We start from the raw sequence: 25,734 nt of genomic DNA, 5'->3' as shown, positions 1-25,734 counted from the left end.
AATTAACTCAGTTAAGCCACTTTTGTGAAAAGACGAACCAAAATTGGCATTCTTGGTACACTACAGGTTTTTATTTAATACAGTTAATAAAACAGAACTTGAACGAGCATATTTTTTGTAATTTTGTCTTTATTTGTACAAAGTGAATGAAAACTGACTACTGCAAACACCTGAAAGACATTGACAAAAGACAGAATACGATTTCTGACATCTTAAAAAATAATTCTACAACTCTACAAGTTAGGAAGAACAGACATGATACAAAAGCACTCTTCTATGTCTCTGGGGATATTTTTTAAAGATCCTCAATATCTGACCATGGCATTGTTTTTGGCTATTAAACACTGGGACCATGGGTTAGAGGTCTGGGAAGTCTGGTATCGTTACCTATGCCTTGTAACGTGACGGCTTTTGATGTGCAGACGACAAACTGTGGCTTTACAAGTGTGGCATGTTTACAATCTGACTATCTTTATAGCAATGAACAAATCTTCCTAAACAATTTTTAATTGAACACTCACAGCTATTTCTCAATCACATTGACAGGGGTGTATAAAAGCCAAACAGTTTTACACATCAGCTACGATCAGATGTCTTTAAAATACAAAGCCGTTACAAATTTTGACTATCACCTTCAGTGTTTTCTCTCCCTCTGTCAAACTCTGATTTTCATGTGTAACAAGTCTGAGCATTGATGGTCTATGTAGTTCACTTTAATCCTTTGAGTGATGTCATTTTTTTCCCATCAAAATTTTTGTGCAAAATTTTACAAATTTTTCATGAATTTTTCTGTAATTTGTTTGATAATTTTGGACAAAACGGATATAACCTTTCATTGGCTACAGTTTTTGATCAAAATTTCGAGAAAATCTGAAACATAAAATTGCCAGGGTTATATTTCATAACTGGAAACTTGAATTTATTTTAGTGTAGAGAAAGATGCAATATTTCTGAAAATATCCATACAAACTGTTCATGTCCCTTTGTTCTTTGTAATTTGGTTGAAGCCCCCCATAAAGTAATTTGACTGATTTGAATTCTGAAGGGGCATGAGAACATTGATGTAGCAAACTGATTTTTGCACCCTGACACCCTGGTGACCTATGACATCATACGGACATTTTTTTTCCGAGCCGGGTCCAAAGGGTTAAACTGTTAACTGTGCGTTTTACAGAATCAAAAAGTCCCTTGACAGAGAAAAGTCAACATGAAATGTTATCTCTGGAAAAAAAAAACTTCCCTGACTTTCTTAACTTGAGAGAACTGACAAGACTTGCCATGACAAGCGCCCTCACACATCATCACGTCCGCTAAAAATTCAAACGACATTGCGTATCAGTCCTGACCAACAACTATCACGTCCAATTTTGAACAATGTTAGAGCAGAATACTTGATTACTTGGTAATGGTGCTTCGCCGTGATGGTTCTGAAGCTGTTGGGGGTGGGGGCGGGCCTTTGCTTGACAGGTCGTCGATGTACGAAACTAGGAGTTTTCGCCGTTCATCCGGCACACATTCTAAGACTATGTAACGTTTGTCTTTCTCTAGAATCTGTTCAATGTCTGATAAATGGTGTCCATCTGTGTCTTTCATCAACTGACTAGATCTATGGAAGGTAAAAAAAAAAAAATAAATAAAAGATATTTTCAGGGAAAAATTCAAAACAAAAATACAGAAGAACATGCCATGCTGTGTATTTTTGACAAACGTGTGAACTATCTGACAATATTTTCAGTCAAATTTATGCAAAGCAGGTAGCATCAAATAATATATGCAGAACCATTCTGTCAGAAAGATCATGTAACATGTAAAATTTGTCCTCATATTTTGTCATTAATATATCTGTAAAGGATAATTTTACCTCTTCATTGAAGAATATACAGCTACTGGTTTCTGTATTTTACTTTATATTGGTGATGTTATTCATTTCGAGAAAATTCATTTATGGTAGAATGCGCCTCTGGGACAAACACGAAAACTCAGATTTTTACAATTCTTTTCTGATCTACCACTTGTGTGGGCTCATTTATTGCTCTTGGAGTAAGAAAATTTTTACTCTCTTACCTTTTTTGAAAATAGAAAATTTTATTTTTCCCCACAGAATTAACACATGGATGGTAGCCATTTTGAATTTGAACTATCGATAAATGTCAGGTAATTTGTTTTTCTATTACCAAACTTTGCACAATGACCCTTGAGTTTTATTTTTGATTTGGTAAGAGATTGGAAAGTCTAATTGAGGAAAACTTGAGCAAAAGTTGAAGTCTTTCATTTTCCAGGCACGTACTTCCTTATACCGGTATATGCAGTGCTTCAGGGAAATAAAATTCAGGTTTCATATTCAAATACAAACTTACTTGTAAGTAATAAATTTGGTTTCTTTGAGTAGACTCCTGAATTCAGCCTTGGCAGCGATGAACTTATCACGGAGGTAGTCGCTGAACTCGCGCTCTCTCTTCTGTCCATGAAAATCAAATGAAAGGATCAGATATTAGACTCAAACAAAATGGAAAATTAAACTCATAGCTCTTCAGTTTATCGAGATGTATTCTTCTGAAAAACTGTTTCACGTTTCTAACAAATGGATCACGTGATTGTCAATGGCTTTTCATGATAAAAACGATGCACAGTGGCCTTTTGATTGTAGTATTAATGTAAATAAAAGTAATTCTCCTCAATAAAGAGTACTGATCATTTGGTGAAAACAATGACTTTATATGAGAAGTACTGAAACTAATGGGAACATTGGAAAATACATGTACTGTACATGAACAACAAACATTGAATGCAAATTCTTATTTTTGACGGAGTTACAGTTCAGATAATATTGATGTTAACAGCAGCTGTTACTGTGACACACAAAACCCAGATTCAGCAATTTTTTTTTTATCAGCGGTCATTGACCCCATGCCCTAATCATTCATTGGACAACAAAACAAATTCATCGAATCAAATAAAAATTTGTGAGCACTCCATGAAGCAACAACTATTGTCCTCCGTACATACACTGACTCAGTAATTGCGGTACCAATGTTACTCTGCGATAACTGTAAGCTTACACATACCCTATCACTTGACGAGAACTTGATGAATCTTGGGTCATCTTTTATCATTCTCCTGGCCTCTTTCCAGGTTGCTGTCATACTTATCTAAAGGAAACAAACATCACATAACTGTCACTGTTGACAAATGAAATATGTGTGGTTCATTGATGTATTATGTAATCTGTAATCAAATTTGTGTTACAATATGCCTGTTTGCGGCCGTGTGACGAGTCCTTTGCGCTTTTTATTGGGTAATCTACAGTGACTTTGTTTTGCGATCTGAACATTTCTGTTTTCATTTTATGAAACAGTGAAGGGCTTGTTCTATTTAAAAACCATTTAAAGTAGAAAGATTGTAGAAATATTATATATGTTTCTGTACAAATCAGTCTTCAAAAGGAAACCTCTCAAAATGTGCTAGTGGTTTAACATTCATTGTTGACATTTCCCCATTTTCAATTGCGTGGTAAAACACGGTCAATTCATGCAAAAAAGATCCGCAATTCAGCTGATTGTGAAAACGAGTGATTCCAAACTTTCCTCTCATAGATACAAGCCTACATCATAACTTCCATGTTCAAGACAAATATTATCCTGATAGAGTATTAGAATGAGTTACACACAGTTAACCCTTTGAGTGCTGTAATTTTCTCCCGCAAAAATTTTAGTGCAAAATCTTACCAATTTTTATGAATTTTTCTGTAATTTTTTGATAATTTTGGACCAAATGGACATCACATTCCATTGGCTACAGTTTTTTCTCAAAATTTTGGCAAAAATCTGAGACAACCTGACTGGGGTTTATTTTATAAAGGGGACAAAAATAGACGTTGGCGCTCAAAGGGTTAATCTTTGTAGCATTCATGAAAGTAAAAGGTACCAACCTTTTACCGCTGAAAACAAACATCGGAATGGGGAATGAAGCCACTCCAAGGTAATGAACACGTACTTTGTAACCATGACAACAAGATAAAGAGTTTCCTTTCATCTTACCTCTGATTCATCTAGTAACTGTTTGAACTGCTCTCGTTTCCTCTTACTGAGAGCATCAATGTGTTCCTGGAAAAACTTTTCTTTCTCTTCCCTCTCTAGCAACTGCGCCAGGTCCCACCTGTGGTCCTTACGTAGCTGTCGTCTAGTCTCCCTCCACACTGCATCGGAATCCCTGACCTAGGAACAACAGAGAGGGCGCTTTCATAAAATTGGCACTACCTATCTTATTTTTTTACTGAGGCAACTGGAGAACTCTCTCTTCCAATTATCTTTACTGCCCTGATACGGCTTTTGCAGCCCGAGGTCGTACGGCGGAAGGGCCCGAGCGTGCGAGGGCCCGTACGCCGTACGACCAAGGGCCGCAAAAGCCGTATCAGGGCCGTAAAGGTTTTATCATATACCTTATGGAATGATAAACATGTAGTTTACATAATATTCAGCATCGTTTTGGAGATAAAAATGCGTGCGATATCAAAAATTCATCGCCATTTGATTCAATATTTTAGAAAAGCGATGGCCGCTTCCCGTCGCGGATTGACATACATAGTGACGTCATTTGTTTACCTGTAGAATTCTAGAACGCGCAGAGCAACGTTCGTAGGCCTCCTAGTACATGACCAACAGGCTCAATATAACTTACAATAAATTGACATCACGCTTATCTTACACCTCGATTTCAGCCTGGATCACAGGCACGCATGTTGTATACACAGGGTTTCACTAGAATTTAGAAATACAAGCCGATGTCACCGGCGCGGATCCACTGTCGCCACGCGCCACTACGATCTGAGCGAGTAGACGTTTTCCTAAGCTCGCGCTGGCTTTGTTTACGAATGGAACGTTTGCGGATAGCAACGCGCGTAGTAACCAGAATTGAGTTAGTTCAGAAATGCACGCGATTGCCCATATTTGGGCACCGGGCCGGGGCGTGATACGTAAAAAAAATGCACGGATCTGAGGGCGCTTCCTCCCATAGGTTTACACAGGCACGTGAATGTAGGTATATGATAATCTCCTTTTTGAACTGCTCTTGTTTCTGTATCTGAGAGCTCTGCAAACCGCAACTATATTATCAGTTGCAGCTGACTCTTCATAAAGATTTATAGGATGCCAGCTTTTGCTTTGTCACAAAGACTCCAGACGAGTGCCATAAACTTTGAAAATGTTGTCATAATGCAGACACTGGTATATCCTGAAGCAAAGAATGACAAACTAATGAGAGCACTGCATGTGAAATTCACTGAAAGATCAGCTTTGTTTCAACTTTGTGGAGGGTCTTTAATCTGTTCACCCCCAATTCCCTGTAAACAAGTCCACAATCACCATTGATATCAATGACTTTGGGCCAAACCATGGTGATGAAAGGGTTAAATTGAAAGGCATCGTACCAGATCTGCCAGCAACGCCTTGAAGTGCTGTGTGGCTTCATCTTTCTTGTGTTGGTCTCGTTCCCTGTCCAGCTCTTTCAGCTGTTCTGATCTGGTCTTCTGCACTTCTCGCTCTCTCTCCCTGATGCTAGCCTCTATCCTCTTCTGTCTTTCAGCATTTTCATTGATCTCCTGTGGAAGTCAAATGCAAGAGTCATTTTCATGTTAGAATATGTGTTACCTTGGGTGTATAACTTTACTGATCCGGGGCTTAGCTAAACTGAATCTTTTTTCTGTTTTGGACAATGGACTGTGTTTGTAATTTCTTTGTTTTCTGCATGGAATCTGATTTTCTATGAGTTACTTTCATAATTCAAGTAATCTTGATTAACAATGGTCTGTCTCGTTGCGACATGACAGTGGTCTGTCTTGTTGCGACACAAACAAACACAGTATTTGGTGCACTAAAAGGGCACTGGGCCAGGTTCTCATTATGGAAACAATGGGGATTTCTTAGAGGGCCTCTGACAGCTTTTTAAAGCAACTGGACCCCCTAAGATTATGACAATTTGTAAACCAGTCCAGTGCAGGCTCAGTCTTCTTCAGTCTTGCCAAATATTTTCGATAATTTTCTCCCCTATCAGGGCTCCCCCTAAGTCACCAAAATGATTAGCCAACTCATTAGCCAAATCAAAAATCTTTTAGCCATTTTGAGTAACTTTTAGCCAGTTTATGATCTCAAGTGTGGCAACAGCTTTCTCGTCATTCAGGAGTCCCTAATTTTACAAATCAAGATGTTTTGTATGATGTTCATGATGGTTTTTACATTAAAGAAATATGTGTTTAGTTTTTGCATTTATAATCTATGTTTTTATGACATTTCAGGGATAGAAATCCTTTTTCATTTTTGGTGGTAAACTTTATAGACCAGAAATAAAATTAGGTAGCAATTGAATTCTAAAAATCTGGTAGCAATGTTAAGTGTATATTACAAGAGGTACAGATTGAATATTTCTGCCACATTCAGTTAGTATTCACAGTATGATAGCTTGTCATAAGTTACAGGCTTCTCATGTGGCAAATTTATGCAGTCTTCCATAACCTAAATGTTTGAGCCACACAAGTAAAACAATTTTCCATGCAGAAGACAGCATTTATGGTATAGCACAATGGCAGTGTAGATACGATTATTGTGGTATTTAAGACCCCGGTTTTACTTGTATGTCATAGTTGTGATCAAGCAGGCTGAAATAGCATCTTGAGTATAAGTACTTTTCTTGAGACAAAAAGGGCTGGGCCAAACAAAACTCTTGTAAAACAAGACACAACGATATATGTTCATTTAAATTACTCACTGTTTTGGGGCATTCATTGTTTTAATGATTATGATAACATTTTAGCCCAGATATATTTTCATTTGATATTTTGATATCATCAAGAAATGTCTGGTGATGTTCACTTCTAGATCATTAAACTGGTGGAATCTACAAAAATATTAAAATCATTCAGAATCACATAATTTCTTGTATAAGTTATAGCAGTTTGAAAGTAGGCCAAATGGGAGTCAGTCAAGCTGAATGCCATTTAAATTGGAAGGCAGCAAAATTACCTTTCACCTATTGGACCACCCTAGGTGGTTTCTTGTGAACCATAATTGTGTAATTAGGGGGTCTTCATGCATGACATCACATGAGATGACCTAGACTTGACCTTTCAGAAAACCTCAGATTTTCTCCTTTTCCTTTGTATTATGGCTCTGTTTGTGAAAGTTTCCTTTGAAATTATGGTTTTTACTATCAAACTGAGTAGTTGCAGGGCAAATTTTGATACAGCAAAGTAGGTAAAACTTTTGATAGACTCAAGGACGACCAGGACTCACAGAGGCAAAGCAGGCCTCAGTGTATTCATGGATGTTACGTTCATGATGTATTGTAGTATCGAACAGCAACAGTGTTTGTTTTACGTGCCAGGGAATTTGTAACTTTGTAGAAAGGAGATTAAACTGTTTCAATGCATTGCAACTTTGTAGGAAGGAGGATAAACTGTTTCAACATCTTACAACATTTTATTGTTAGGTGTAGTCTTCTGTGAGGAGGTCTAAGTATTCAATAGCCACTACATTAGCCAAACAGGAATTTTTGTAGCCATTTTTAACTTTCTTTCGCATTTGGCTAATTGGCGAATAGGTAGCGGGAGCCCTGCCTATAACCTTGAAATTCCAGTATTTAACCCTTTGAGTGCTGTAAATTTCCCACCAAAATTTTAGTCCAAAATTTTACTGATTTTTATGAAATTCTCTGTAATTTTTTTGACAATTTTGGACTAGATGAACATCACTTTTCATTGGGTACAGTTTTTGATAAAAAGTTTGGAAAGAATCTGAAAGAAACTGTGTGGGGTACATTTTAATACACATGACAAAAGTTGACGTTGGCACTCAAAGGGTTGCCACATGTGAGGTGAAGTAGTTAGCTGACAAGTGATGAATTCAGTGTATTCCGAAAAACAAAATACACTTTTGATATATGCTTCCACATTAGAGGGGGCAATTTCACGTCAACTTTCACGTCAGCTTTTCAGAAAACCAGCAAATCCTTACCTTAAACTTGCTGCCAAGATATTCTAGAAACCACTGCTCACGCACTTTCTTATCGTCGACTGCCTTGTACCTGCTGTCCGATGAGATGTCCGTTTTCTTTATGTGACTCCATTTGGAATGTTTCTCGATTGCTTTACAGTCAGCGAGCAAAGCAAAGAAATCTGCCTTTGTCTACGATACAGGGGTAAGAGAAAAGCAGAAGGTACAGGCAGTGAGAAACTGTTCTACATCTTGTTATTCTGATTGTTTGTGACAATTTTTGTCAATTTTTCTGAAAAATTGGAGTATATTCTCAAAACCACCTACACCTGGATTTCTTACAACACACCACCTCCATGAAAATACCAACTCATTTTTTTTCTGTTAAAATCTGAGACTAAATTACATAACACCACATTAGAAGACTATGACTCTGAATTTGTATATTTCTTTGCAACAACATAAATTTTTCGTTTTTGATGTAAGAAATTTTCCATGGACACCACATGGGAAGAACATTTACGATATATCATACAATGAGAAGTTTGTTGAATGTTGTAACAACTAGTAGCTTGTTAAACTTTGCAACAATAATTTCACTGAAAGCAACTGTACACCTTACATGTGTAAAGACCTTTTCAACTTACGTCACGTCAGTTGGAATAAAAAAAAATATTAGGTTTTGCTTTTGCTTTGGACAATGTGAGAATATCTTTCAAAATAAAATTTCTTTCATAACAAAACAGATTTCAAAAGTATATCACCACTGAAAGGCCCCCTAAGTTAATACCCTTTCTTTTGAGTGATTTTTACAATTTTGTAACAGCATATTTTCAAATGAAATGAGTCTTTGTTCAAGAAAGTATTTAACTTAGGGGTCCTTTGATGAAATTCCTGATTTTATTCCACTCAGAAGACAGACGTACTGTCTCAAAACTACATAGAAAGAAACAAAACATTTAGTACCGGAAGCTTGACAAGCACATGTGATGAAGGAAGGAAGGCATACTATCACCCACAATGCATTGCTTTCCTAGGGTTCCCATAATGCACCTTGCTAGTGACTGACAGCTCAACGCCTTTGTTTGCTAACTGCTTCAGATTGAAAACATAGACGGGTCATTTAGTAAGTTAACGAAGTTAACATCATTATAATCATCATCATTATCATCAAAGTCATCATCAATGTGTGAAAATTAATATGCATAAATTATTTTTTTCAAAATAGTCTCAAAAGATGATCTCCACAGATCCATACATAGTCGTGTTGTACTGCTGTTCAGTTGCGATAGAAATTTGCTCCTCTTCGTGTCATTTCTTGGTTTGTAAATTTCTACTAGGATATTGTGCAACGTGTTTTTTAAATATCCGATGGCTTTTCTCCTTGTGCAGCACTCCACACACCGTTAAACAATCACGCAAGAGGGACCCACCAGTCTCGGTGGAGGTCGGTAAAGCTATGCAGCTTTCACCCACCATTGTATCTTAAGTGACAATAGAACAACTTCTGCAACTGAGAAATATAAGAAGCCATCTGTAGAACCGGGAGAATGTTACAACAAACACTGACACTTGATGTTCACATAGTATCAACTAAGTTTGCTGAGAATGACCAAAATGCTGTGAACAATCAGCAATAAATTGCTTGGGAGTGTGTCGAAAAGTATCTTACTGATAGACAAGCACTTGGGTCTTTTTCCTCTGCTAAAGGTTTGTATGAATGTTTTATAAATGGTCATTCTCATACCACACGCACAAAAAAAATTGATCAATAGAAAGGACTCGGATTTCCTTGTTCACACAAGAGGAAACTTCACAATCTTGAGGTTCTTATAAGATCACCTAAAATTTTAACAATGAGTCTTAAGTTACACAGGCCTTCATGTAGATTGACAAAAACTGACGCAAAAATAAATAAATAAATAAACAAACAAAAAACAGAAGTTGGTTTATTGTCCAACAGAAGACTAATCCCTCCCCTATCACTTCACTCATACCACTGGAGAAGACTAAACAGACCTTTTCTTGCCTTGATCTTCCTTCTTCTTTTTCTTTCTTGCGCACTTGAAGCATGAACTCGTTGAACATCCCCTCCCGTTCCCGCATTTTGTCGATGGCCTTGAAGCGGGGGTCCTTGCCAAATTTGGTGGCAAACTCACTGAATGTTGATCTGTGGAAAGAAAAGTAAAATAGTTTGCAACATAAGATTGTCTTAAAACTGTAATGATTGATCACAGCTCTCCTTTAAGTAGCTTACTTGATAACACTTTTGCAAAAACACCCAGGAGACAACTTTTGGTAAAACCTTACATTTTCCTTCAAAAAGTTGGAACTCAAGAAATGAATGAAGGGTGAAAGGTTATGAGTGTTGTCAATGCAATCAATTACACCTGATTTTTTTAAATTATGGGATTATTTTGTGCCTTTTTCTTCAAAACTGGCCTGAAGACATCATCCTAACATGCGCCCATGATATTTGCATTAGACACTACTTATAGATTTTGATAAGTTCTGTGAAAGAACAAAAGAGCATGCATAAACCAAATTTATCATAGACACACTGTTCTCTTACCTTGCTGACAGCTTGGCATCTTCCATCAGAGATTTGTACTCTTCCTTCTTCTCCTTGAGTTTACTGTGTTTCTCCTTCCTCTCCTCCTCGGCTCTCTGTTTGACGTACTTTTCAAAGACTTGTTTACGTTCCCTGGGGGTCAGCAGCAGGTATCTGGGATCAAACACTATCTTGTGCAGTTCCTTCTCCCATGTGGAAAACGCTGACACCTGGGGATGAATAGAAAGATGGGTTATTGGTCACATGGCAAGTTTCATGTGAAATAGCTAGTGGAGTTGTAAAATCTACCACAAATTGCATGTTAAAATATTAGAAGCTGTCACAATGATGCAAAGTTTTGTCATATTCAGAGCACTCTGTTTAAAAAAAAAACAACACAGAAAGTTTCCTTTTCGTGATTCAAGTTGGCAAATTGACAAAAGGCAAAGCACACTACGGCAACTACTGGGCAATGCTTGCCTCAAGGATTGCAGTCGATAATAGCATGTGCGACAGTAGGGGAACCAATGCTGTTGTTGTATCATGAAAGTTTCAAGATCATGAACGTCTTGATTCACTGGTATTGGTGTAACAGACACAGTCATAATTCACTGCAGTCAGGTTTTCATTGATTTTTCCAATTGATCTGTTAACTTTGTGTACTTGACATTAAACACTACTAGCACGTAGTGCTACAACACAAATGAATCCCTACACAAAAAATTTATACTATCTTTTACTTCAGAAATATTACAGGAACAGAAAGCTGGCTCACCCCTCTTTCATAGAGCATATCTTTAAACTGTTTCATTCTGATGTCTAGGGGAACAATTGCCCTCTCTCTGGCAGCCTTCACTTCAGCTTCAATGGCAGCCTCTTTCTCCGGGTCAGGCTCTGAAGGTTTGTCTTCTTTTTTCTTCTTTGGTTTGGGTTCATCCTCGGATGTCTCTTCATTTTTCTTCTTTGCTGGAGGTTCTAGAATGAATTCAGTACACACATACAAAATATGTAGGGAAAGTCTGCAGAGAATGAATGGCTGAAGTTTGTAAAGACACAAGGTGCTGCCACATCTCTTCTATATACTCTCTTTCTGTTCCAACTCACACACAACTTTGTGCTCATGTTGTCAATAACATATCTTTGTTGGCAGGTTTTGCTAAATGAGAGTACCACTATTACTGAATGTAGTATTGCATTGCATTGCAGCCATATTGGCTGTGCAGTCATACCTCAGGACACACTTTGCACCCGGATTTAATGCTGTAGCTTGTAGTAGTTCTTAGTGTGATTTCCTTGTAACATTGATTATTACAAAGTACTTTTTTGTGATTTTGTACGCGTAATTTGTGAGTTTTGTGAGAAATTTCAGCCAAAGACTAACATTTTTATATTTGATAGCACTTTGATGACACCAATGAAATTTCTCTTCAGAACTGTGTACTTTGTAGAAGGATGGATTACAATGTAAAATGTTTAGCCGCTTGAATTCACCCACACCCATTCCATAGTTGAAAGTGTGATTGGACGAGTATACAGGACTTGGAGAGGGGTTTTGGGGATTCAAGTACTTTTGTACAAAAGTGATGGTAGCAAGCAACAAGTCTTTGCCATCTCACCTAGTTCATCTGACTTTGGTTTCCACGGCTTCTCCTGTAACATCTTGTCAACATCAGCCCTTCCCTTCAAGTCGTCTGGCTTCTCCCAAAGTGACGCCCGAGTACTGGCATTGAAAAAGAACACTCTCTCATCCCCTGTCCACACCACACACCTGTTGAGTATGAATAAATCGATATGGTGGTAATATGCTACAGAGTTCCTCCTTTAGTGTGAACACTGACAGGTAATACCGGGGTTCCACCTAGAGTGTATCACATGCAAGTTAAAGTATCTGAGAAATTTCTCTGTCAAATTTATTTGAGTTGAAACTACCCTATACTTGACACCACTGAATCACACTACTCTATGCAAAGGTACATGATTTTAGTTAAATACAAATATCCCCCATGCCACATAAACATACAGTATACTCTGAATGTGTGCCTGTGGGTATACTTTCAAAAGCAATCCACATGGACAACATTGCAAAATCACACAACAAATCATAGCAGTGGCCAGAGGTATGAGAAAGTGACACATCATGTTTGTCTGGTGTGGGCACAATCCGTAACATCTGGTGCCAAATCTGTGGCAATTATCATTGACATTATGCTAATTACGTGAATGAATTAAACTTGATCAAATATGTACATATTGCAGAAATGGACAAAGAATGGAACTATATATTGTGCCTTAAAGGCAATTATTGTTAATGAATATTAGTTTCAGATGAGGTACCAAGCGAATGTATACTATTTTTCTGACAGAACAATTACACTATGCTAAATATGTCACAATTCACAGATCAGTTTAAACTTTACAAAGGGCATGTGATCATGTATACATTATAACAGAAAACAAACAAGCACTGGGACAATTTCATTGAGTGTAGTCATTGAAATATCCACAAAGCCTTTATTTTCTATTAGGACTAGTTCAATTAGCGTTGTCATTGTCTGTTACTAGCCTGATGTGAAATTAATTAACTTTATACTGTACAATATACACCAGGGTAGCCTGACTGTGACCGGGCCATTTTGGCAAGAGACGGGTCAATGTACCAACATGGTTGACAAATGCATGAGGCAGGTACATAACTGCAAAAGATAAGTTGGAAAAGCTTTGAACGATGCACTTTACACTTTCTGTTTGCAAAACCATTGACCAATTTTTTTTCTCCTTTGATGTAAAAACTACAGACAAGCAAGAATATGACGTTACCATGGTGTTCCTGGTACAGCTTTGCTGGCAATGGGTTTGGATTTGTCTGCTGTGTCTTTGGGCTCACTTTTCTCTGCTTCTTCAGGTTCCTGAATGAAAATCACCATGGTAATGGACATCACACTAAAGAACATGATGGGTTTGTAGCCCTTATCCTGCCAGCCCTTTAACTTCCCTATCTGCCAAGTTAGTAAAAAGCAGCATTGAGCCAAAACCTAGACTTATATTTTACATATGTGGCATAGAATGGTGTAGCAGGTTAAGTCAGGGAAAAAATCATGTTTGAAGTATCTGTGTTTTCAGGGACCTTCAAATGTTCAAGGCTTTGTTAAAACACAACATGTAGGATGCATTATTCCTCACCAGTTACAACCAACTTGGCCTGGTGACAGATGAACTTGGTAGGAAAAAGGTTAAGCAATGAAATTAGCATGCAAGCTATTTCACTTCATGATACATATAATTAAAATAAATAATTTTTTTTGAAGTATGCCATCTTGACTCAGTTATCTGAAACAGATTATCCTAAAAGATGTTTGGTCCTGTCAAATTCCTGTAACGAAAAGCTGACACCAGGACTGTAAAACTCCATAGAAAGAAATAGTAGTGTGTGTACTTGCTGGTTTCCAAGGAGACAGTCTACATGGCAAAGTCACAAAAAGACTGATGATTGGAGCTTACCGCTTTTTCTTCAACATTGGTTTCTTTCTCATCAACTTCCATTTTCTCTGATTCTTCTTCAACTTCTTTCTCTTTTTCTGATTTCAAAACAAAACGTTACTGAGCAAAACAGAAATCTGACTGTGAGCAGGCAAGTATTAAATTCCTTATTTACATTTTATTTGCACATGAAATGCGAGAACCTCAACATGTTTAGTATTATAACTTTGTTGAAGGTGAGTCACTTTGACACAAACAATTACCATGTGGTGATCTTCGGCATTCTAATGGTTTTTCATAATCTGTTGGCTTTGTTCATGACTTCACAAGACATTCCCATATGCATTACCTGCTAAGGATGCATGCTGATTTAAAATACTAAAGGGAAACAATGAAGTTTCTTGAAACCAGTAAAACCATTGCTGCAACTGAACTATTCGGCTCTCATTCACGCATATTGGAAAGAAGAATCCTTGGCAATGTGTGAAAACTTGTCACTCACCCGTCGTCGACTTCTCCTTCTCAAGCAGTTCCTTTGGTTTTTCCCATGTGGATTCCATGGTACGAGAGTTGTAGTAGTATGTCCTGCCATCGGCATTTTTATGCTCGGACCATTCACTGGTAGGGGTGGCAGGTGTAGCTGCAGCTGCAGCCTGGGCCACCGCCAATGGAGGGTGGTGCATCGAAGCAGGTGGAATCATTGGCGGCATCATCCCTGCGGATAGTACGAATTCCAAAGACAACACACACTGTTATCAAAAATATTTCACGCTGTTGTGTTCAATAGTTTACAATATGCGCATGTTTTTAGGATCTCATATTTTGTGAGCCATGGCCAAAGCAGAGAAAAGATGTAATCAGCTTTACTGACAAGGCAACTTGGAATTTGTCAAAATATCCTTTTGTCACACAAATCCTGTAAATGAGCAACAAGCCTACTGTGATGGTTTCAGTGGACAATCCCACACATATTAGATGTTGATATGCAATCATCAACACACAAGAGACTGCAAAATATTTGAGTGTGCCATGATCAGGTGGGGAATCTGTGATGACTTTGCAAAAATGATTCCTGTACATTTTTTTGCAGTATCTCAGTCAGGTGAGCCTGAAATCTTTCTCAAGATTTCAAAGTTCTTTAGCTATCACATACACAGCTACCAAGCAGCCATCATGACCAAGTTCATTGCCCTGCGATACTACAGTACACATGTCATTTATACTGAATGCAAAACAGTCGATAACTTCACTTTCATGTTGAGAATGTGGTGGTGGTGGCGATTGGGGGGGGGGGGGAGGGAGGGAGGGTTGTTCAAGAACAGGGTGGTTGTCGAGGTCAGGGTCATCACCACAGCAATGGTTTTGTTGTCTTGTGATGTCAGTTTTCTCACCTGGCATTGGAATTGGCAGTGCATGCATGGGTAATCCTGGTACTGGTAAACGGAACGGTGGCAGCATTGGCATTGCTGGCATCACCGGCGGTGGCATCGTTGGCATCGTTGTTGCAGGAGCTGTGGTTACTGAAGGAAAAACAGACAGACGGACAAATAAATACCCACTGTGTTAGATCTTACAGCATCAGTCCATTTGCAAAAAGTTTCTTGCATAGGGTGTATTACGTAAGGCCATTGTTAATAACAATCATTTATCTTAAGGAATGCACACAGATTTGGTTTTATCATGGAGGTAGGAAGAGAAGGAGGCTGCACGTCTATTGTCTCCTTAGTCTCGTTTTACCAGACCTCGTCGCTTCGCCACTGCAAAGTGCGCCGCTGGCGGTAGGACATGGCGAGTCGCGGAGCGACGAGCGCCGAGTCGCGAAGCGACGAGGATCTGGTGACTACCACTGCATTCCACTGTGATGACGCATCAGGACAGGCGGAGCACCAAATTTAAATATGACCCTTGACCTACTTGAATATTCATTCCGAAAAACCAAGACAAATGCATGTGTTTTCAATATGCGATAGTCAACATCGAGCTCGTCGCAAATGTCCGGGGCAAATGTACTCTGTAGACAGTGACCATGCTGAAAACTCCTGTGAAAATATATGGAGAGCATGTGAAGACTTGCTGCGAATCCGTAGCCTTTGCCACTCCGGGTAGCTTGGTCATTGGAGTTGCCCCACTTCCAAAAGAACATGTCAAGGAGTGGCAGGGCTCGTTTTCGCAGCAAGTGAAGACAATAGCCAACAGACTTCCCGTACCCAGTTGGCAAGTTTACGAAGACGTCATTCCCCCGTAGAAAAGCTGCAATTGCTTCAATTTGCTCGTCTTTCAGGCATTCTATGGCTAATTTTTCTTTGCCACAATCGATTGCCTTCCTAAGTTCGGCTGTCAGCCCCATTTTCGCCAGTTGAATTTACACACGTCCGCGTACTGTGAATACCCAGTTAGCTGTGGGTCCATAGCTGTGTGTTTTCAGACGGGAATTCCTGCCTTTTACGGGCTGGTTTGACTTTTACGATTTCAACGCCGCCACCACAGCTATAGGAAAATGCATAGAATAGCGTCCACGTTACGCCCGACAGCACCCTTGTCGCAACTTTGTTCGGCGATATTTCGAAAAATTTCCATCTAAATTACAAATTGCCAACACTCATCGACAACTTGGTTATTAGGGACTCACCACGACTATAAATCCGCTTAAAATTCACTGAAATAGCACCTTTTTACTCGCTTCAATCGACATGACTACCCGGAGACCGCCATTTTGCTGGCGTAAAACTGTTGTTCGAGGCTCTCTGCAGAACGTCACTACAGTGACGTAGCGGTGACCTCTCAACTTATAAACACAAACGGCCGGCATGAACAATCACAGATCCCAGGAGTGAACTATTTTTTCCCAAGTTTAAGTTTGATTTCAGTTATATGAGACTGGCAATGTCCATAGGACAAATGATGGTCATCGATATCACACGATGAATTACTCAGTTTGTGTTTATAAGTTGAGAGGTCACCGCTACGTCACTGTAGTGACGTTCTGCAGAGAGCCTCGAACAACAGTTTTACGCCAGCAAAATGGCGGTCTCCGGGTAGTCATGTCGATTGAAGCGAGAAAAAAGGTGCTATTTCAGTGAATTTTAAGCGGATTTCTAGTCGTGGTGAGTCCCTAATAACCAAGTTGTCGATGAGTGTTGGCAATTTGTAATTTAGATGGAAATTTTTCGAAATATCGCCGAACAAAGTTGCGACAAGGGTGCTGTCGGGCGTAACGTGGACGCTATTCTACGCATTTTCCCATAGCTGTGGTGGCGGCGTTAAAATCGTAAAAGTCAAAACCAGCCCGTAAAAGGCAGGAATCCCGTCTGAAAACACCACAGCTATGGACCCACAGCTAAATGCCCAGTGCGCTCTTTATCAGCGGTGCGGACGCGTCGTTCGGGGAATCCGAGGGAATCCTTTTATGTATGTCATATCATTGCGTAGTCACTTGTGACGAGCTTATTGACGTTGTCAGTCACAGAAGTTCCTCATAGTTGTTGGTAGATATTTTTACAAGCCCCTCCTTCTATTGAATATGCATGAAAGTTTGCCTGTTGTCGCGGTTGTCGATTGAGCCATGTGATTGGTGGGTATAAATATCTTGGAATGCGGAAGTCAGTAGTCTCCAGACCCCGTCGCCCAGCCAGTGGAAAAATCACTTCATGTTCCTACCGCCAGCGGCGCACTTTGCACTGGCGAAGCGACGAGGTCTGGAAGCGAGACTATTGTCTCCTTTGAGGGAGATGAAACATGCCGCTTGTTGCTAAGCAAACAATAACGCATCTGCCCGGGTAATCCCATAAATGGATTATGCCGGTTGGGATACGTTCGATGTTCTTCTGGAATAGTCGGATAGAAAGTACGCATGCGCTAATACAAGTATGCATCTTCCCGCAAACAGACATGTGATGACTGAAGTAGGCGATCTGATTGACGATTTTTCCTAAGTTTAAGCTTTTAAGTATTCTGAATTTGAAGGAAATGACACGAAACACTGGAAACAAATTAGCAAGAGTGGCCAGTTCGACTACGGACACAGAGCTAGTTTAACCTTTTGGTAATCCATGGTTCGACGGCGACGGCACGGCCAAGAGTATGTACATTGTACTGATAACAATACCCTATCGTCAATACGACATGGATGTAGTAGTATCTACAAAGTTGCAATGTTTAATAAACGATAAATAAGATAGGGACCATAGCGACTTACAATCAGCATGGACGTAACACAGACTCCCGATGTTACATTATGCTAATCACTGAACCCGGTCGGTAAAGTGACTGAAATTCTGACTTCAATTACAGAAACGCAACGCGTCGCAACGTCAACCTGATATGGCTATCTACAACCCAAGGTTACGTTTTTTCAAAACAATGTCGACGTTTTTTGCGGAAATTTGCGGAAACCCCCGAAAAGAGTATAAGTAGTGTGACTTGTAAATAAGCTTTAGAGACGAACAAATGTTTCCGTACTCAATTTTTTTTGCGTCCGGCTGATCTCAATCTGGTCCTCCGACGAGCTACATAACGTCTTGTGTTCAAAAGCATCAACTGCGCATGTGCTGTCACAGTATTTTTAGTCTACGCATTCGATTCAAATCCATGATAAAAAATATTTCGAACTCATTAAATTTGACAGTTATGTGACTAGGCTGCCTTGCAGGACCGGCTACAGCGAGGATAAGAAAGGAGATAACAGGATTATCTGGGCATTATACAATGGTGGTTAATCCATTTATTTCTCGTGCAGGCTCCTTCTCTTCCTACCTCCATGGTTTTATGAAGTTGGTCATCAAATTTGAAAATCTTGTCTTATGAATTATGATGGCCACCATTTCAACACATTGTCAGTTTTAGTTCTTAACTTTGGACTAACATAGTAAGCCATACTCCAGGGCTCGAAAATTCTCGCCGCCCGACGCCCGTGACAAGTGAATTTTGAGTCCGGGCAAGTGAAAACAACATTCTCCCAGCCCGACGGACAAGTGAATTTCAATGAGGCCACTGTACGTACGCGCTGCCACTCTCTCTAGTTCTTTGAGTGTACCGCTTTCGATATGGCCGGCTGATAAAATAACTCTGTTCTGCTTGGTTACAAAATGGCAAAATATTGACGTCTTTGCACGCTTTTATGTTTTTTTCTTCTCATGAAATCATGTCACGATGCCTCCTCAATAGAAAACTACAGCTTTACAATAAAATGTTATAAGGTGTTGAAACAATTTACCCTCCTTCCTACAAAGTTGCAATGTATTGAACAATTTACTCTCTACAAAGTTACAAATTCCCTGGTACGTGAAGCAAACATTGTTGCTGTTCAATACTGCAATCAGGGTCCCTCTCAGTCCCTCATGGACGGACCATACTACAATACCGGTACATCATGGATGTATAGTGACCGTGAATACACTGAGGCTTGGCTTTGCCTGTGTGAGTCCCGCGTACCGACGTCCTTTTTAGTCCAAGTTTTACCTACATTGCTTGAATGAAAATTTGGCCTGCAATTACTCAGTTTGATAGTAAAAAACCATTATTTTAAAGGAAACTTTCACAAACAGAGTCAGAATACAAGGAAAAGGAGAAAAACTTGAGGTTGTCTGAAAGGTCAAATCTGGGTCATCTTATGTGATGTCATGATGAAGACCCCTTAAGTACACAATTATGGTGCAAAAGAAACCACCTAGGGAGGTCTAATAGGTACAATCTTATGATAAAAGGTAATTTCTTGCTTTCCAATTTAACCCTTTTCCTGCCAAGTCGGTGAAAATCCGCTTGAAATTCGGTGTAGCTAGAAGCTGAGCAGCCACGGCCGTTATCCTCCTAAGGCAATGGAAATCGGGCTACTTTTTGGTACCCCCTTTCCTGCCTAGTCGACGGAACTACGTGTAGCAAACCCTTGCTCACGCTAGGGGTCGTTCGAGGACAGGTTTTGGGCGAGGAACGGCGTTTGCTCTCGAAATGGGTTCACAGGGAGTCCAAGGACAGGGAAAGGTGCAGAAACCTGTCCGCCAGTCCCCCACACCCGAGGGGGGCTGGTTTTTTTTTACCGCTTTTTAGCGGACTTGGCAGGATAGCATGGTGACGTTTTCTGGCGGAGTTGGACGTACTTGGCTGCCTGGCACTATAGAGATTGCTGCCGAACTTGACCAACTCGGCAATGCTAATCTAGAAGGCTACCTCTTGCAAACGACTTGGCAGATATGCCGATGTGCGAGACGAAAGTCACTTATTCAGTTGTGCGTGACTGAAAATGAGAACGTATTTTTGACGGGACGGCTGGACTTGTTCCTCCGATGGAACGGATATGAACGACTCGGAAATACCATTACAAACTGGTGTCCGACGTACTAAGCTGGGCTTCAGCTCTGCAAGTTCAAGCCAGGCAACGTCCTTCACCGCCTTGGCCATGCCATTCAATGGACGTAGCTTTGGATTTTTATTTATTCCATCGTCCGAAGTATTGGCTCTGGTTTGCAGGCAAACGTATCCTCTTGCCGACGCATTGGTAACTACGTACGCTGTTTGCGTACAGAGAATTCAAAAGGTGACATGAGGTCAATATGCTACATGTACGGGGATACCGTCTGCATTTAGCAGGGACTGCTTTTGTTATGCAAACCAGCTAGCAGTACAATATGGCTGCCAGCATGTGGACACGTCGATGGCTAGAACAATGGAAGCATATTGCGTTGCACCCGTGCATCGCAAAAGTGAACTGAAGACTTGGGGGTAGTGACTGGTTATCACTGGTTAGCTGCAGCCCAAGCCATGTCGGTACAAACCCGTACCTGACTGAGGACCACTCGATTAAGTCAGTAATGAACGGTAACACTCGTAAGCCAACTCCCAACTGAGCTGGCAAAACTACGTAAAGCTGTGCTTCAATGGCTCAGCCATGTCGTTAATACAACGGCAAAAACGTAGTTTTTGTGCTACACTGCCAAGTCGTTGGAGGTACGTATTCAATTGACCCTACCCTGGGGAAACAGGACAGGTTTGACGGTGCTGCTGCACCCCTAGCACGACCCTCAGGGTCTCTGACTAACAGACGAGTGAGGTGATGTTTGTGCCTAGCGGACGTACGTAATACTGAAGGAGTTTATTTCCGAAAAAATAAACATGAAACGGCAATAAAATGACGCACTCCCAGGGGCAAACAAAGCCAGTGACCTCAATTTTTTTCTGCAGCAACCCTTGAGCTCCTTCCCCTGTCTACGGGCATGTAGAAATTATCGAAGTCTAACACGTATAAGTACGGCTAAAACTACCCTGAAAATGGGCGATTTCTGCCAAAATGCCTGGCAGGATAACATGCAGGAGAGCCAATCTTTTGCAGGCACATATTATGGGGCGGTTTTCTACTGACTTGGGAGAATAACGGACAAGGGCGCTCGGCAGGAAAAGGGTTAATGGCATTTAGCTTGACTACCAGTTTTAAATTAAATTTTATTAACAGTTATGGCAAAGGGAAATTGTCAACAGTAGTTGCAGTAAGCGTATCCATTTCAAATCATCACATTAATATTTCTGCAGATTCCTCCAGTTTAATGATGTTAACAGTGAACATCACCAGACATTTATTGATGATATCAAAATATCAAATGAAAATGTTCCAGGGCTACAATGTTATCGTTATCATTAAAACTATTACTTCTCTTTAAAACATTGGGAAATGAATTGAACAATATCATTGTGTCTTGTTTTAAAGGATTTTGACCTGACCCTTTTTGTCTCAAGAAAAATACTTATGCTGAAGATGCTATTGAGCCTGCTTGATCACAACTATGACACAACACCACAATACTTGTATCTACACTGTCACTATGCTACCGAATGCTTTCTTCTGCATGGAAAATTTGTATTTGTGTGGCTAACAAAACCACATCAAGAGCTTGTAGTGTACCGGTATATGTATGATAAGTTGTCATACTGTGAACACTGACTCAATGCTGCAGAAGTATTCTGTATCTGTGGTAATATACACTTTACATTGCTACCTGATTTTTAGAATTGCCCCTAATTATTTCTTGTGGCAAAAGTTTACCACTAGAAATGAAAATGTATTCCAATCCCTTCAATGTCATAAAAAACACAGATAATTAATGCAATAAAAACTAAAAATATATTTCTTTAATGTAAAAACTATCATGAACAACATACAAAACATCTTGATTTGTAAAATTAGAAACTCCTGAATGCCGAGAAAGCTGTTGCTACACTTGAGATCATAAACTGTTTAAAAGTTGCTCAAAGTGGCTACAAGAGTTTTGATTTGGCTAATGAGTTGGCTAATCATTTTGGTGACTTAGGGGAACCCTGCAGTTTATGCACATACCACATGGTAGCAGTAAACTAAATGATACTGAAAGTTTTACATGGGCACAATTTGACACAACACCGTTGGCCTATATACTTACCCTTGGTGCACCTACCTGACTTGCCTATTTAACACAAGGTACCAGGTCATGATGACACACAATGACAATGTACCGATGTTGTTTTATTGAAATACATTACATGTCCCCCCAAAATTTAATTTGTCCCCATTAAGACTACTATGGGTCACTGTGTCCCCATGCTAGCAAAAGCTGGCTGAAACACTGTGCATGTATACGTTACATAAGATATTATTTTTGATACACAGACTAAGGACACAAATTTATCAGTAAGTTACAGCTACTATTTCTTTACAATGACATGAATAAAACTGTACACATCTACTCCTTAAATCAACTGAAATTCAGGGCAAGTGAATTTTTCTTCCGGACAAGTGAAATTGAAATTCACTTGCCCTATGGCAAGTGAATTTTTAAAAAAATTTTCGAGCCCTGATACTCCCTTTCAAATTGAAATAAATTGTTTAGTACTTCACTGGCTAGGATTGCAGTAATACAGTTTGTAATCTGATAATATTGCAAACAGACCATGAAATGTGAATTAACAACAAATGTAACATACCTGTAGGTGACACAACTGGAACGCTGTGTGTAGTAGTGGCTGCTGCAGTTGTTATTGTGGGCGAGCTGACTGCAATGGTGGTGGCAGCAGTAGTTGCTGCTGTTGCTGCTGCCACAGAAGTAGTGGCCGTCGTGGTGTGCGCTGTCAACGCTGCAGTATTGCCAGATGCAGCAAGGGCCTGCAGTTCAGATTGTTGTATGATCTTGACATTCTCAGGTTTGCTCCATGTTGATTCTCTGGTGCGAGCATTGTAGAAGTATGTCTGTAATGGAGCAATGGATATTGATGAATGTGTGAATGGGGTATGGCAGAATGCTACATTAAATCTAACATTTTGACTTCCTTGTTGAAGGATACATGTAGGTTGGTTAATTAACCTAAATGTATGTTGTTACATAACCTTATGACAATGATATGACAAGGTGCCAATACATGCAGAAAAATAATTCAACCCCCTCGTCAAATAGCGTGAGTAGGGTGTTGGGGACAGTGTGAGCCTGAGTAGGGTGTTGGGGACAGTGTGCAAAGTTAGGGAAAACACCGCGCATAACATGAAGCTGTTGCACTAGAGTATGTTAGAGTTCTTTGGGAATGTACATGTACAATGTGTGTGTTACAAAGGCAACTATTGTACATGTAATTGAATTTGGTGAATATCAAGGTGCTGCAATAAGTCAATCATGTTGAAAGATTTTGATCCTTCTACTTGTTACGCACCATAGCGCAGAGATATGTCATCATTACTTTGAACATTGGTTTGAAAAGTTGTTATCACTTAACACCATGCTGCAATGTAAACTCTTTTGATATCATTTCCGCAGTCTCATTCTTCTCAAAAGTATGCCGGTACTACCTATATACAGGAAGATGGGAGACAAAATGACAGTTGAAATGAAGGAAAAATGTGATGCAATTCGTCAACACTTACCTTGCCCTCTGGCGTTTTGTTCTCAACCCATATATCTGGTGCATGTGCCGCTGCCACCACAGTGGCTGCAGCAGTAGCTTGCTGTACTCCCATAGCCGTATTCGGGGGTAGTTGGCCTGGTATCGGCATAGGAGGTGGTGGAACAAGTGGTCTCTGTAAGTCAAGTTGATCAATATGAGACCGGTAAAAATTATTTGCAATTGATACAACAGAAGTAATCTTTGTAGCTGTGATATGAATCTATGGGAAATATTCATTGTTACATGTATAAATACATTTGCATCTCATTCATTGGCAAAATTTTTACCTGCATTGGTGGAAACGGTGGCATGGTTGATGGTGGCGGCATTGGCGGCATATTTGGGTCAAACGGCGGCCTACCAAATGGCGGTCTCCCTGGCGGTGGTGGACCCCGCATCATATGACCCATTGGGGGGCCACGGAATGTCATTGGTGGTCTCATGCCTGGTGGTCCTGGAGGAGGTCCTCTCATTCTTGGTGCTGTCATTCCTCTACCAAAGAACTGAACTGGTGGCGGTCTGTTGGAAAACATTAATTAGCATTGATTAATTGAACATTATTTGATATTCATGGCTGATATCATTATCATTGCATTTCTAAACTGCATCTGGCTTTGGTCTGCTGTATTGGACAATACATTTATGTACAAACACATGAATATATTTTGTTATGTTTACACCTAGATAGCTAAAACAGACTTGGGACACTATGGGGACAACCATTTGACTTTTTTTTGGGGGGGGGAGGGGTATGGCAGTTAGTTTTTTCCTGCCACTGTGACATCAAGTTTTAGATTTTCTGTATGCAAAGGCAATGCAAATATGCTGGAACAATATTTTTGAGTTTTTTCTACACCATTACAGAATCAAATTATTTTTCCCCTTCATCTGCTGATAAAGTCTTTTTTTTTCAAAATACTTCACAACCCTAAGATATCAAATGGTTCTCGCCTACACGAGGTAACTGTCCCACCTAATGGTAAATTCCCCAAAAATTTGTCAGGTATTGCCCAAGGTGGCCCCTAACCCTCGGCAAGTTGCATTGACATTTGACAGATGCATAAATTTAAAATATCTGATACAAGTACTAATGTTTTCTTCAAGTAGGTGTAATTCTGGTACGTTCTTTTCATACATTTAACAAATAAGAACTTTTTCTTCATCCATCGTCATTTTTCTTTGCTTTTTAAAATCTCCCATGTTATTTTGTTAAATAATTTGCATAGATAGATAAGTAGCCCATGCACCTGAATCGTTTGCATTATTTGTGAAATGTTATTGGTCATCACGGTCACTCACGGGTCAACTATGCATTATGACAAAATTAACAAATACAAATATTATTCCCCCTCAAAAAAAAGTCTACCACATTTTGAAACGGAGCTCCTAATCAGTAATTCTTTCAGAACAGGTGTTATATTACCCTATCGTTGGGAAGGTATCAATACTTTTGACGACATGTTGCAGTAAATAATGTGACACCTAATGAAGAAACGGCATTCGATAACAAGTTGAGTGTGGGCATCGCGATCCGCCATGTTGTTCGCACAGGACGTGTGCACACGGTACAAATGGGGCCAAGCAGACAATCACTAAATACACGACATATTTGAAATAATCAAGCGTTTACCCTGACTTAAGACGATCCCTTGGAGATATTCGTCCAGAGGAGGCATTTTGTGCGTTTGTACTATCATGATCACCGGTGCTGTTCGCCGAAGTTTCGCCTACGACCGCGTTATCTTTCTTCTCGTCTTCCGCCATTTCTAGTACATAGCACTGAGGTAGAGCGAAATGTAATGTATTCAGAATGTGTATTCGTTCTGCATGAGG

At 39.8% G+C, this 25,734-nt stretch overlaps 1 protein-coding gene across 1 annotated transcript; it reads right to left on the bottom strand.

Moving 5' to 3' along the window:
- Positions 1–43: 43 nt before the first annotated feature.
- On the bottom strand, positions 44–25,705 carry LOC139120242 (transcription elongation regulator 1-like). Its single transcript, XM_070684472.1, has 18 exons — positions 25,532–25,705; positions 24,189–24,420; positions 23,882–24,034; positions 22,954–23,215; positions 15,402–15,530; positions 14,513–14,725; positions 14,032–14,108; positions 13,351–13,439; positions 12,150–12,301; positions 11,309–11,508; positions 10,555–10,763; positions 10,002–10,152; positions 8,004–8,174; positions 5,426–5,596; positions 4,038–4,214; positions 3,066–3,149; positions 2,358–2,458; positions 44–1,606 (listed from the first exon to the last, which is right to left on the bottom strand). The coding sequence occupies exons 1-18, from the start codon at positions 25,663–25,665 to the stop codon at positions 1,396–1,398; spliced, it is 2,916 nt and encodes a 971-aa protein (XP_070540573.1). The 5' UTR covers positions 25,666–25,705; the 3' UTR covers positions 44–1,395.
- Between the last annotated feature and the right edge of the window lie 29 nt (positions 25,706–25,734).

The sequence above is a fragment of the Ptychodera flava genome, chromosome 20 (genome assembly GCF_041260155.1).
Source record: "Ptychodera flava strain L36383 chromosome 20, AS_Pfla_20210202, whole genome shotgun sequence".
Taxonomy (NCBI): domain Eukaryota; kingdom Metazoa; phylum Hemichordata; class Enteropneusta; family Ptychoderidae; genus Ptychodera; species Ptychodera flava.
The sequence above is the reverse complement of the archived record's forward strand: the minus strand, read 5'-3'. Positions and strand labels throughout refer to the sequence as shown.

Excerpts from the sequence above, each read along its gene's own strand:
- LOC139120242 (XM_070684472.1), bottom strand. The coding sequence starts at position 25,665 with ATGGCGGAAGACGAGAAGAAAGATAACGCGGTCGTAGGCGAAACTTCG. Across the intron at positions 13,440-14,031 it reads CCAATGTTGAAGAAAAAGCG|GAACCTGAAGAAGCAGAGAA; the intron begins GTAAGCTCCAAT and ends ATTTTCATTCAG. Across the intron at positions 5,597-8,003 it reads ATCTTGGCAGCAAGTTTAAG|GAGATCAATGAAAATGCTGA; the intron begins GTAAGGATTTGC and ends TGACTTCCACAG.